General features: G+C 52.6%; 1 protein-coding gene across 3 annotated transcripts in view; it reads left to right on the top strand.

Annotated features, from left to right (window-relative positions):
- The window catches only part of tmem147 (transmembrane protein 147), a 62,394-nt gene that overhangs the window by 37,024 nt on the left and 11,600 nt on the right, over positions 1 to 13,770 (top strand). For all 3 annotated transcript variants that reach the window (XM_063038954.1, XM_063038956.1, XM_063038955.1), the window contains exons 4-5: positions 5,389 to 5,525; positions 8,087 to 8,171. In XM_063038954.1, coding sequence (XP_062895024.1) covers positions 5,389 to 5,525; positions 8,087 to 8,171 — 222 coding nt within the window. The remainder of the gene's footprint in view (positions 1 to 5,388; positions 5,526 to 8,086; positions 8,172 to 13,770) is intronic.

The raw sequence follows: 13,770 nt of genomic DNA, 5'->3' as shown, positions 1-13,770 counted from the left end.
TGGGGTGTAGGGGCCGGAGAGGATCACAGAGACGAGTTGGGGTGTAGGGGCCGGAGAGGATCACAGAGACGAGTTGGGGTGTAGTGGCCGGAGAGGATCACAAAGACGAGTTGGGGTGTAGGGGCCGGAGAGGATCACAGAGACGAGTTGGGGTGTAGGGGCTGGAGAGGATCACAGAGACGAGTTGGGGTGTAGGGGCTGGAGAGGATCACAGAGACGAGTTGGGGTGTAGTGGCCGGAGAGGATCACAGAGACGAGTTGGGGTGTAGTGGCTGGAGAGGATCACAGAGACGAGTTGGGGTGTAGGGGCCGGAGAGGATCACAGAGACGAGTTGGGGTGTAGGGGCCAGAGAGGATCACAGAGACGAGTTGGGGTGTAGGGGCCGGAGAGGATCACAGAGACGAGTTGGGGTGTAGGGGCCGGAGAGGATCACAGAGACGAGTTAGGGTGTAGGGGCCCGAGAGGATCACAGAGACGAGTTGGGGTGTAGGGGCCGGAGAGGATCACAGAGACGAGTTGGGGTGTAGGGGCCGGAGAGGATCACAGAGACGAGTTGGGGTGTAGGGGCCGGAGAGGATCACAAAGACGAGTTGGGGTGTAGGGGCCGGAGAGGATCACAGAGACGAGTTGGGGTGTAGTGGCTGGAGAGGATCACAGAGACGAGTTGGGGTGTAGGGGCCGGAGAGGATCACAGAGACGAGTTGGGGTGTAGGGGCCGGAGAGGATCACAGAGACGAGTTGGGGTGTAGGGGCCGGAGAGGATCACAGAGACGAGTTGGGGTGTAGGGGCCGGAGAGGATCACAGAGACGAGTTGGGGTGTAGGGGCCGGAGAGGATCACAGAGACGAGTTGGGGTGTAGTGGCCGGAGAGGATCACAGAGACGAGTTGGGGTGTAGGGGCCGGAGAGGATCACAGAGACGAGTTGGGGTGTTGGGGCCGGAGTGGATCACAGAGACGAGTTGGGGTGTAGTGGCTGGAGAGAATCACAAAGAGGAGTTGGGGTGTAGGGGCCGGAGAGGATCACAAAGCGGAGTTGGGGTGTAGGGGCCAGAGAGGATCACAGAGACGAGTTGGGGTGTAGTGGCCGGAGAGGATCACAGAGACGAGTTGGGGTGTTGGGGCCGGAGAGGATCACAGAGACGAGTTGGGGTGTAGGGGCCGGAGAGGATCACAAAGACAAGTTGGGGTGTAGGGGCCGGAGAGGATAACAGAGACGAGTTGGGGTGTAGTGTCCGGAGAGGGTCACAGAGACGAGTTGGGGTGTAGTGGCCGGAGAGGATCACAGAGACGAGTTGGGGTGTAGTGGCCGGAGAGGATCACAAAGACGATTTGGGGTGTAGGGGCCGGAGAGGATCACAAAGACGAGTTGGGGTGTAGGGGCCGGAGAGGATCACAGAGACGAGTTGGGGTGTAGGGGCCGGAGAGGATCACAGAGACGAGTTGGGGTGTAGGGGCCGGAGAGGATCACAGAGACGAGTTGGGGTGTAGTGGCCGGAGAGGATCACAGAGACGAGTTGGGGTGTAGTGGCCGGAGAGGATCAGAAAGACGAGTTGGGGTGTAGGGGCCGGAGAGGATCACAGAGACGAGTTGGGGTGTAGGGGCTGGAGAGGATCACAGAGACGAGTTGGGGTGTAGGGGCTGGAGAGGATCACAGAGACGAGTTGGGGTGTAGTGGCTGGAGAGGATCACAGAGACGAGTTGGGGTGTAGGGGCTGGAGAGGATCACAGAGACGAGTTGGGGTGTAGTGGCCGGAGAGGATCACAGAGACGAGTTGGGGTGTAGGGGCCGGAGAGGATCACAGAGACGAGTTGGGGTGTAGGGGCTGGATAGGATCACAAAGACGAGTTGGGGTGTCGGGGCTGGAGAGGATCACAGAGACGAGTTGGGGTGTCGGGGCCGGAGAGGATCACAGAGACGAGTTGGGGTGTAGGGGCCGGAGAGGATCACAGAGACGAGTTGGGGTGTAGGGGCCAGAGAAGATCACAGAGACGAGTTGGGGTGTAGGGGCCGGCGAGGATCAGAAAGACGAGTTGGGGTGTTGGGGCCGGAGAGGATCACAGAGACGAGTTGGGATGTAGGGGCCAGAGAGGATCACAGAGACGAGTTGGGGTGTAGGGGCCGGAGAGGATCACAGAGACGAGTTAGGGTGTAGTGGCCGGAGAGGATCACAGAGACGAGTTGGGGTGTAGTGGCTGGAGAGGATCACAAAGACGAGTTGGGGTGTAGTGGCCGGAGAGGATCACAGAGACGAGTTGGGGTGTAGTGGCTGGAGAGGATCACAGAGACGAGTTGGGGTGTAGGGGCCGGAGAGGATCACAGAGACGATTTGGGGTGTAGGGGCTGTATAGGATCACAAAGACGAGTTGGGGTGTAGGGGCCGGAGAGGATCACAGAGACGAGTTGGGGTGTAGGGGCCGGAGAGGATCACAGAGACGAGTTGGGGTGTAGTGGCCGGAGAGGATCACAGAGACGAGTTTGGGTGTAGGGGCCGGAGAGGATCACAGAGACGAGTTGGGGTGTAGGGGCCGGAGAGGATCACAGAGACGAGTTGGGGTGTAGGGGCCGGAGAGGATCACAGAGACGAGTTGGGGTGTAGGGGCCGGAGAGGATGACAGAGACGAGTTGGGGTGTTGTGGCCGGAGAGGATCACAGAGACGAGTTGGGGTGTAGTGGCCGGAGAGGATCACAGAGACGAGTTGGGATGTAGGGGCTGGAGTGGTTCACAGAGACGAGTTGGGGTGTAGGGGCCGGAGAGGATCACAGAGACGAGTTGGGGTGTAGGGGCCGGAGAGGATCACAGAGATGAGTTGGGGTGTTGGGGCCGGAGAGGATCACAGAGACGAGTTGGGGTGTAGTGGCTGGAGAGAATCACAAAGAGGAGTTGGGGTGTAGGGGCCGGAGAGGATCACAAAGCGGAGTTGGGGTGTAGGGGCCAGAGAGGATCACAGAGACGAGTTGGGGTGTAGTGGCCGGAGAGGATCACCCAGACGAGTTGGGGTGTTGGGGCCGGAGAGGATCACAGAGACGAGTTGTGGTGTAGGGGCCGGAGAGGATCACAAAGACAAGTTGGGGTGTAGTGGCCGGAGAGGATAACAGAGACGAGTTGGGGTGTAGTGTCCGGAGAGGGTCACAGAGACGAGTTGGGGTGTAGTGGCCGGAGAGGATCACAGAGACGAGTTGGGGTGTAGTGGCCGGAGAGGATCACAAAGACGATTTGGGGTGTAGGGGCCGGAGAGGATCACAAAGACGAGTTGGGGTGTAGGGGCCGGAGAGGATCACAGAGACGAGTTGGGGTGTAGGGGCCGGAGAGGATCACAGAGACGAGTTGGGGTGTAGTGGCCAGAGAGGATCACAGAGTCGAGTTGGGGTGTAGTGGCCGGAGAGGATCAGAAAGACGAGTTGGTGTGTTGGGGCCAGAGAGGATCAGAAAGACGAGTTGGGATGTAGGGGCTGGATAGGATCACGGAGACGAGTTGGGGTGTCGGGGCTGGAGAGGATCACAGAGACGAGTTGGGGTGTAGTGGCTGGAGAGGATCACAGAGACGAGTTGGGGTGTAGGGGCTGGAGACGATCACAGAGACGAGTTGGGATGTAGTGGCCGGAGAGGATCACAGAGACGAGTTGGGGTGTAGGGGCTGGAGAGGATCACAAAGACAAGTTGGGGTGTAGGGGCTGGAGAGGATCACAAAGACGAGTTGGGATGTCGGGGCTGGAGAGGATCACAGAGACTAGTTGGGATGTAGTGGCCGGAGAGGATCACAGAGACGAGTTGGGATGTAGTGGCTGGAGAGGATCACAGACGAGTTGGGGTGTAGTGGCTGGAGAGGATCACAAAGACGAGTTGGGGTGTAGTAGCTGGAGAGGATCACAGAGACGAGTTGGGGTGTAGGGGCCGGAGAGGATCATAAAGACGAGTTGGGGTGTAGGGGCTTTAGAGGATCACAAAGACAGAGAGGGGAGAAGAGTCTAGAAGGGGTTCACGTACGGGGGAGTGGTGTTGGGACTGGAGGCAGTCACAGAGACTGGGAGCGCTGTCGGGGCCAGTGGGTGTCACAGAGACTGGAAGGGATGACAGAGACAGGGAAAGACTGGAAGCAGCTATTGTATATTATCTGTAAAAATATACTTGAAGACTAACAGCTCTTACCAGCTGAGCATTAGACTGTGTGGTAGAATAGTGTAGAGGGAACTTCAGTTCATGTCTGACACTGAGAGTATGTGATGGGACAGTGCAAGGAGGTTCATTCTCTCTGGCCCTGGGAGTGTGCGATGGGATGGTGTGGAACAAGATTCACTCCGTCTGGCCCTGGGAGTTTGTGATGGGACAGTGTGGAACGAGATTCACTGTGTCTCACCCTGGGAGTGTGCGATGGGACGGTGTGGAACGAGATTCACTCCGTCTGGCCCTGGGAGTTTGTGATGGGTCAGTGTGGAACGAGGTTCACTGTGTCTCACCCTGGGAGTGTGCGATGGGACGGTGTGGAACGAGATTCACTCCGTCTGGCCCTGGGAGTGTGCGATGGGACGGTGTGGAACGAGGTTCACTGTGGCTCACCCTGGGTGTGTGCGATGGGATGGTGTGGAGTGAGATTCACTCCGTCTCACCCTGGGAGTGTGCGATGGTGCAGTATGGAACGAGGTTCACTCTGTCTCACCCTGGGAGTGTGCGATGGGACGGTGTGAAACGAGATTCACTCCGTCTGGCCCTGGGAGTTTGTGATAGGACAGTGTGGAACGAGATTCACTGTGTCTCACCCTGGGAGTGTGCGATGGGACGGTGTGGAACGAGATTCACTCCGTCTGGCCCTGGGAGTTTGTGATGGGACAGTGTGGAACGAGGTTCGCTGTGTCTCACCCTGGGAGTGTGCGATGGGACGGTGTGGAACGAGATTCACTCCGTCTGGCCCTGGGAGTGTGCGATGGGACGGTGTGGAACGAGGTTCACTGTGTCTCACCCTGGGAGTGTGCGATGGGATGGTGTGGAATGAGATTCACTCTGTCTCACCCTGGGAGTGTGCGATGGGACGGTGTGGAATGAGATTCACTGTGTCTCACCCTGGGAGTTTGTGATGGGATGGTGTGGAACGAGGTTCACTGTGGCTCACCCTGGGAGTGTGCGATGGGACGGTGTGGAACGAGATTCACTCCATCTGGCCCTGGGAGTTTGTGATGGGACAGTGTGGAACGAGGTTCGCTGTGTCTCACCCTGGGAGTGTGCGATGGGACGGTGTGGCAGGAGGTTCACTCTGTCTCACCCTGGGAGTATGTGATGTGATATGCAGTGGGAATGCTGCTCCATGTCTCACCCTTGGAGAGTGACCGTGTTGGGGTTGGTTCTCTAGAGCCAGGAGCTGAGCTGTCACTCTGTTTGCCTTTGCCATCAGGAGTTCATGAAGTCAACAGTTGACCTGGCCGATCTAGTGGGTCTGCACCTGGTGATGTCCAAGAACGCAGGCAAGGGCGAGTACAAAATCATGGTAGCTGCGATGGGCTGGTCTACCGCTGAGCTGGTTATGTCCAGGTAATGTCTGGGTGGATCCCTTCCTCTCTCCCTCACCTGACCTTCCAACCTCCTCAATTTCTCCCCTTAGAAAAGGAGTGCGGAGACCGGAGACTCAGATCAGTATCTGTCCTGGTACAACCATGTTGATGCCATGAACAAGAAAGCTCACCAATGCCTTTACCTCCTCAGGAGGCGAAGGAAATTCGGCATGTTCCCATCGACCCACACCAATTTTTTTAATTGAAGCTTTACAGAATGTATCCTGTACAGATACATCACAGCTTGGTATGTCAATTGTCTGCAGAGAGTTGGGGGCACAGCGTAGCACATCCTGGAAAACAGCCTCCCCCTATGGACTCTGTCTTTATCAGTAAAGTAGCCAGCATAATCGAAGCCTGCACCCGCACCTGCCCCGGGCGTTCTCTCTTCTCCCCTTCCCCTTGGGCAGAGGATACAAAAGTCTGAAAACATGTACCGTCAGGGTCGAGGACAGCTTGTATCCCACTGTAATATAAAGCTCTCAAGTGGTTCCCGAGTATGACAACGTAGACGTTTGACCTCACAATCTACCTGGTTATGATTTTGCACTGTGCATTTACCTGCTCTGCACTTTCTGTGCAACTGCCACACCTTATACTTCATTGTTGTTGTTCCAACTTGTTCTATCTCAATGCACTGTGTATGAACAGCTTTTCGTGTATCTCGGTTCATGTGACAATAATAAACCAGTTCCAATATTGAAGTAATCGGGGTGATGAACGTGAGCGATGAGGGCGGGGTAGTCAATGTTGGCTGCATACTCTCCAATAAAGTGTTTGATACGGTCACTCATGTTGGGTTGATCCAGAAGATTAAGCCACAGGGATACTTTGCAGATTGGATTTAAAACTGGCTTAGCCATAGAAGACAGCAGTTTGTGGTGGAGAGGTGTTACTCTGACTGGGAAGTTTATGGCCAGGGATCTGTTCTGGGACCTTGTATAAATAATCTAGCTGAACAGGTGTGTGGGCTTACTGATAGATTTACAGATGACACACAGATTGGTGGAGTTGTGGATAGTGAGGAAGGTTATAAAGGTTAATTATCTTTATGTGTTGTGTCATATGATGTGGGTGATCATGGTCTTTGACCATCATTGTTCTTGGCAAAGTTTTCTGCAGAAGTGGTTTGTCATTGCCTTCTTTACAAGACGCGTGACCCCAGCCATTATCAGTACTCTTCAGAGATTGCCTGGTGTCAATGGTTGCATAACCAGGACTTGTAATGTGCACCAGCTGCTCATACGACCATCCACCAGCTGCTCCCATGGCTTCATGATCTTGATGGGGGGGTGGGGGTGGGTTTGATGGGTTGCCCAAGGGTGAACCTGCAGGCTGGCGGAGGGAAGGAGCACCTTACACCTCCTTTGGTAGAGATATTTCTCCACCCTGCCGCCCAAGGATACACCAGGATATAGATTAGTTATAAATGTGGGTGGAAGAGTGGCAGATGGAGTTGAATTCAGATTTATGTGAGGTGTTGCACTTCGGGAGGTCAAGTGCAAGGGGAAGAAAGATAATAAATGCCAGGTGCATTGTTGTACAGAGAGAATTTGGCATCCAAGTCCACAGCTCCTTGGGAGTGGCCATGCAAGTGGATAGAGAGGTAAAGAACACGTACAGCACTCTTGCCTTCATCAGTTGAGTGTAACAGTTAGGAAGTCACGTTGCAGCTATATAAAACTTGGGTCAGGCCACACTTGGAGTATTGTGTGCCATTCTAGTCAACCAGGGAAGGGTGTGGAGGCTTTGAGAGGGTGCAGAAGAGGTTCACCAGGATGTTATTTGGATTAGAGAGGTGGGCGTCAGATACGATAGACAGGCAGATGAATGCGCAGAGAATGGAGGGACGCAGACCACGTACAGGCAGACGCACAGTTTGAATTGATGTCCTGGTTAGCACAGAAGTCGAGGGCTGAAGGGCCTGTTCCTGGGCTGTATCCTAATGCATATGGGATAGCTGTACAAAATTATGAATATAGATAAGATAAATGCAAGTAGGCTTTTTTCCACTCAGGTTGGGTGAAACTGGAACTGGAGGTCATGGGTTAAGAGTGAAAGGTGAAACATTTAAGGGGAACCTGAGGGGGGACTTCTTCACTCAGAGGGTGCCGGTGGAAGTGGTGGATGCGGGTTCAATTGCAATGTTTAAGAGAAGTTTGGATAGGTACATGGATGGGACGGTTATGGTCTGGATGGGAGTAGGCAGATTAGTAGTTCAGCACGGGCTGGGTGGCCTGAGGGGCCTGACCCTGTGCTCTAGTGTTCTATAATGATGTGAGTCAGGACGGTACTAGATGGTGGATAGGCTGGAGGGGCTGGGTGACTGGGTGCTGTTCTATGTTCCTGCAATGCTAAGTTCCCCAGCGTTTGGCCACACGCCGCCTGGCTCTAAGCTGAGCTGGCTGCCGTCTGCCAGGAGCCTCCGCCCTCACGTACAGTGGCCAGGAGAAGAGCGTCTTTACCATGTGCGTGCAGATGTAGTAGTCTGTCTGTCTGCTGGTCGGTATTCCTGAACCTCTCTTCCTGTTTTCTGTCCAGGTGCATCCCTCTCTGGGTTGGAGCCAGAGGCATTGAGTTTGACTGGAGGTACATTCAGATGAGTTTGGACTCCAACATCAGCTTGGTAAACAATGCCTCATTGTCTCTTTCCCTGTGTGTCGTGCTGTCTGAGAAACACCGTGATAACAAAGCAAAACTGAGTCATGGTCGTTTATTAGTCATCCGGGGACATGGGCTCTGCAGGTCTCTGCCAGAATTTAATTCCTGGCTGCACAACAGTACAGTTCAAGAATCAGGAAGTTATGTTGCAGCTCTTTAAAACTCTGGTTAGACTGAATCTGGAAAGGTGGAGGATTTCGAGAGGGTGTAGAAGAGGTTCACCAGGATGCCGCCTGGATTAGAGGGTATGAGCTATAAGGAGAGTTTGGACAGACTTGGGTTGTTTTCTCTGGAGTGACAAGGCTGAGGAGAGATCTAAGGAACTGAGGAACTAATTTCCCCCAGCTCCAACCCCTTCGACCCAACAGTGAACTTTCCAACTCCAGGTTATCCTGCTCTCACTCTGTACCTTGTTCTCCCCCCGATCTACCCATCACCCCATTTCATTCCCACATCCCCCCCCCACTCCCTCCCCAGCACTCACACTACTCCCATTCGCCTCTCCCTAGTTCCCATTTGCCCTCCCCATTCCATGTTCCACCTTCGTATCGCAACAGACCTCACCATCTGCAGCTCTTTGCTGCCTCCTCCTTTGTGGCTCTCTCCACCCTCCCCTCCTTTATCTGCCTCACCTCCTCGCCTGCCAGCTCTTGCTCCGCACTCTCCCCACACCAGTCATCACTTTACCTTTTTGATCCAGATGAAGGGTCTTAACCCTAAATGTCACCTGTCCATCTCCCTCCTCAGATGCTGCCTGGCCTGCTGAGTCCCTCCAGGAGTTTGTCTGTTGCTCCAGACTGCAGTGGTGGAGTGAGTGAGCGGGCATCCCATCACACTTGTGACTTCAGCCCTGTGGATGGCGGACAGGCTTTGCAGAAATAGCACAGGGTTCCCAGCCTCTGACCTATTCTTATAGACACACTGTGTATGTGGCTCCCTAGTTCAGGCTCCAGTCAGTGGGAAACGCTCTAACCCCCAATCCCCGCCCCCCCCAGCCAGGGACAGACAAGAAGCGGTGACTTGTCGCTGCCAGCACATTGCGGGCGTAGTACAGTTTTGCTGAAATTAGTGTGTGTGCAAGAGCGCGAGAACTGCAACCCCAGTCTGTGTGTATGTGTGTCCCATCCCCCAGTCAGGGGCTGTGTGTGTGCGCGCATATGTATGAGTGTGTATGTGTATGAGAGAGACCTGTCCCCCAGTGAGAATATGTGAGAGAGAGTGTGAGACACTTATTCCCCCAGTGAGGGACTGTGTGTGTGTGTCTCCGTCCGTCCGATCCTCTTTGATGAGACCTCTATGTGTGTGTGTAGAAACACAGAAAACCTACAGCACAATACAGGCCCTTCAGCCCACAAAATTGTGCCGAACATGTCCTTACCCATAGCCCTCTATTTTTCTAAGCTGCATGTATCCATCCAGGAATCTCTTTAAAGACCTTATCATTTCCGTTTCCGCCTCCACCACCGCCGCGAGCAGCCCATTCCACGCACTCACCAATCTCTGCGTAAAAAACTTACCCTTGACATCTCCTCTGTACCTACTTCCCAGCACCTTAAAACTATGCCCTCTTGTGTTAGCCATTTCAGCCCTGGGAAAAAGCCTCTAACCATCCACATGATCAATGCCTGTATTATCTTGTATACCTCTGTCAGGTCACCTCTCATCCTCCGTCACTCCAAGGAGAAAAGGCCGAGTTCACTCAACCTATTCTCAAAAGGCATGCTCCCCAATCCAGGCAACATCCTTGTAAATCTCCTCTGCACCCTTTCTATAGTTTCCACGTCCTTCCTGTAGTGAGGTGACCGGAATTGAGCACAGTGGGGTTTGACCAGGGTCCTATATATAGCTGCAACATTACCTCTTGGCTCTTAAACTGAATCTCACACTTGCTGGAGGCCAATGCACCGTATGCCTTCTTAACCACTGAGTCAACATGCATAGCGGCTTTGAATGTCCTATGGACTCGGACCCCAAGATCCCTCTGATCCTCCACGCTGCCAGGAGTCTTACCATTAATGCTAAATTCTGCCATCATATTTGACCTACCAAAATGAACCACCCCACACTTATCTGGGTTGAACTCCATCTGCCACTTCTCAGCCCAGTTTTGCATCCTATCAATGTCCCGCTGTAACCTCTGACAGTCCTCCATGCTATCCACAACACCTCCAAACTTTGTATCATTAGCAAATTTACTAACCCATCCCTCCACTTCCTCATCCAGGTCATTTATAAAAATCACAAAGTGTGGGGTCTCAGAACAGATCCCTGAGGCACACCACTGGTCACCAGCCTCCATGCAGAATATGATCCACTCTTTGCCTTCTGTGGGCAAGCCAGTTCTTGATCTACAAAGCAATGTCCCCTTGGATCCCATGCATACCTTATCAAGTGCCTTGCTAAAAACTATATACACTACATCTACGGCTCTACCTTCATCAATGTGTTTAGCCACATCCTCAAAAAATTCAATCAGGCTTGTAAGGCGCGACCTGCCTTTGACAAGGCCATGCTGACTATTCCTAATCATATTATGCCTCTCCAAATGTTCATAAATCCTGCCTCTCAGGATCTTGTCCGTCAACTTACCAACACTGAAATAAGACTCACGGGTCTTTAATTTCCTGGGCTATCCCTACTCCCGTCCTTGAATAAGGGAACAACATCCGCAACCCTCCAATCCTCCAAAACCTCTGCCGTCCTCAATGATGATGCAAAGATCATTGTCAGAGGCTCAGCAATCTCCTCTCTCGCTTCCCACAGTAGCCTGGGGTACATCCCGTCCGGTCCTGGTGACTTATCCAACTTGATGCTTTCCAAAAGCTCCAACTCATCCTCTTCCTTAATATCCACATGCTCAAGCTTTTCAGTCCACTGCGAGTCATCCCTGCAATCGCCAAGATCCTTTTCTGTGGTGAATACTGAAGCAAAGTATTCATTAAGTACCTCAGCTCTCTCCTCCAGTTCCATACACACTTTTCCACTGTCACACTTGATTGGTCCTATTCTCTCACGTCTTATCCTCTTGCTCTTTGCATACTTGTAGAATACCTTGAGGTTTTCCTTAATCCTGTCTGCCAAGCCTTCTCATAGCCCCTTCTGACTCTTCTAATTTCATTCTTAAGCTCCTTCCTGCTAGCCTTATAATCTTCTATCATTACCTAGTTTTTTGAACCTTTCGTAAGTTCTTCTTTGCTTCTTGACTAGATTTACAACAGCCTTTGTACACCACGGTTCCTGTACTCTCCCATCCTTTCCCTGTCTCATTGGAACGTATCTATGCAGAACCCATACAAGTATCCCCTGGACATTTGCCACATTTCTTCCTTATGTTTCCCTGAGAACATCTATTTTCAAGCTATGCTTCCCAAGTTCATGCCTGATAGCCTCATATTTCTCCTTACTCCAATTAAATTTTTCCCTAACTTGTCTTCCTATCCCTCTCCAATGCTATGGTAGAGTAGATAGAATTGTGACCACTATCTCCAAAATGCTCTCCCACTGAGAGACCTGACACCTGACCAGGTTCATTTCCCAATACCAGATCAAGTATAGCCTCTCCATCTACATATCTACATATTGTGTCAAGAAACCTTCCTGAAAACACCTAACAAACTCCACCCCATCTACACCCCTCGCTGTAGGGACATGCCAATCAATATTTGGGAAATTAAAATTTCCCACCACAACAACCCTGTTATTATTACTCCTTTCCAGAATCTGTCTCCCTATCTGATCCTTGATGTCCCTGTTACTACTGGGTGGTCTATAAAAAACACCCAGTAGAGTTATTGACCCCTTCCTATTCCTAATTTCCACTCACAGAGACTCCATAGACAATCCCTCCATGACTTCCTCCTTTTCTGTAGCCGCGACACTATCTCTGATCAGCAGTGCCATGCCCCCACCTCTTTTGCCTCCCTCCCTGTCCTTTCTGAAACATCTAAAGCCTGGCACTTGAAGTAGCCATTCCTGTCCCTGAGCCATCCAAGTCTCTGTAATGGCCACAACACCATAGCTCCAATTGCTGATCTACTCTCTAAGCTCATCCGCTTTGTTCATAATACTCCTCGTATTAAAGTAGACACATCTTAAACCATCGGTCTGAGTGCGTCCCTTCTCTGTCACCTGCCTATCCTCCCTCTCCCACTGTCTCCAAGCTTTTCTATTTGTGAGCCAACCTCCCTTTCCTCCGTCACCTCAGTTTGGTTCCCACCCCCCAGCAATTCTAGTTTAAACTCTCCCCAATAGCCTCAGCAAACCTCAGGATATCCCTCCTGGCAGGGAGGAATCCCTCTGGGATTCAAGTGCAACCCGTACTTTCACGCCTTCCCCAGAAGAGGTCCCTGCCCCCTGCTCCAATCCCTCAACCATTTATCCACCACCTCATTCTATTCCTATACTCACTGTCACGTGGCACAGGCAGTAATCTCAAGATTACTACCTTTGAGGTTCTGCTTCTGAACTTTCTTCCTAACTCCCTGTAGTCTGTTTTCAGGACCTCCTCCCTCTTCCTACCTATGTCATTGGTACCAATATGTACCATGACCCCTGGCTGTTCTCCTTCCCACTTCGTGGATGCGATCAGAAAGATCCCGGACCCTACAATCCGCATTTCTTTCCTGTGTCCATAGAATCGCCTGTCTGACTCCCCTATCAGTGATAGAGTCCGCTAACAAACTGCTGCCATCCTCTTCTTCTCCCTACCCTTCTGAGCCACGGGACCAGACCCTGTGCTAGAGGCGTGACCATTGTTGCTTCCCACAGGTAGGCCGTCTCCCCTGACAGTACTCAAACAGGAGTACTTATTGTTAAGGGGGACAGCCACTGGGGTACTCTAGTGTCTGCTTCTTGCCCTTCCCTCTCCTGACTGTTACCCGCTTGTTGCTTGTCTGTCTCCCCAGGCCCCGGTGTGACTACCTGCCTACAGCTCCTGTTTCAAATCTCCCAGTGCGGGTGGGACTCTGTGTGTGTGCGTGTCTGTGTGTCTGTGTTAGAGAGAGACAGACAGTGAGAGAGAGAGACTCCTGCCCCAGTCAGGGTCAGTGTGTGTGTGTGCGTATGTGTGTGAGAGGGACACAGACAGAGACAGACGCTGACTCTTGACTCTTCCCCCAGTCAGGGTGTGTGTGTGTGTGACTCCTGCCCCAGTCAGGGTCAGTGAGTGTGTGAGACAGAGATGCTCCTCCCCCAGTCAGGGTCTGTCTGTGTCTGTATCTGTGTTGGTCTGGGTCTGATTCTGTGTGTGTGTGTGTGTGTGTGTGTGTGTGTGTGTGTGTGACTCCTGCCCCAACGAGGGTCAATGTGTGTGTGTGTGCGTCTGTGTCTGAGAGGGAGACAGAGACAGACACTGACTGTTCACTCTTCCCCCAGTCAGGGTCTGTGTGTGAGAGAGAGACTCCTCCCCCAGTCAGTGTGTGTGTCTATTAGAGAGAGACAGACAGTGAGAGAGACTCCTGCCCCAGTCAGGGTCAGTGTGTGTGTGTGTGCATGTGTGTGTGAGAGGGACACAGACAGAGACAGACACTGACTCTTGACTCTTCCCCCAGTCAGGGTGTGTGTGT

This window comes from Mobula hypostoma (genome assembly GCF_963921235.1).
Source record: "Mobula hypostoma chromosome 8 unlocalized genomic scaffold, sMobHyp1.1 SUPER_8_unloc_1, whole genome shotgun sequence".
NCBI classification, from domain to species: domain Eukaryota; kingdom Metazoa; phylum Chordata; class Chondrichthyes; order Myliobatiformes; family Myliobatidae; genus Mobula; species Mobula hypostoma.
Note: the sequence above shows the minus strand (reverse complement) of the source record. Positions and strands in the feature narration are given on the sequence as shown.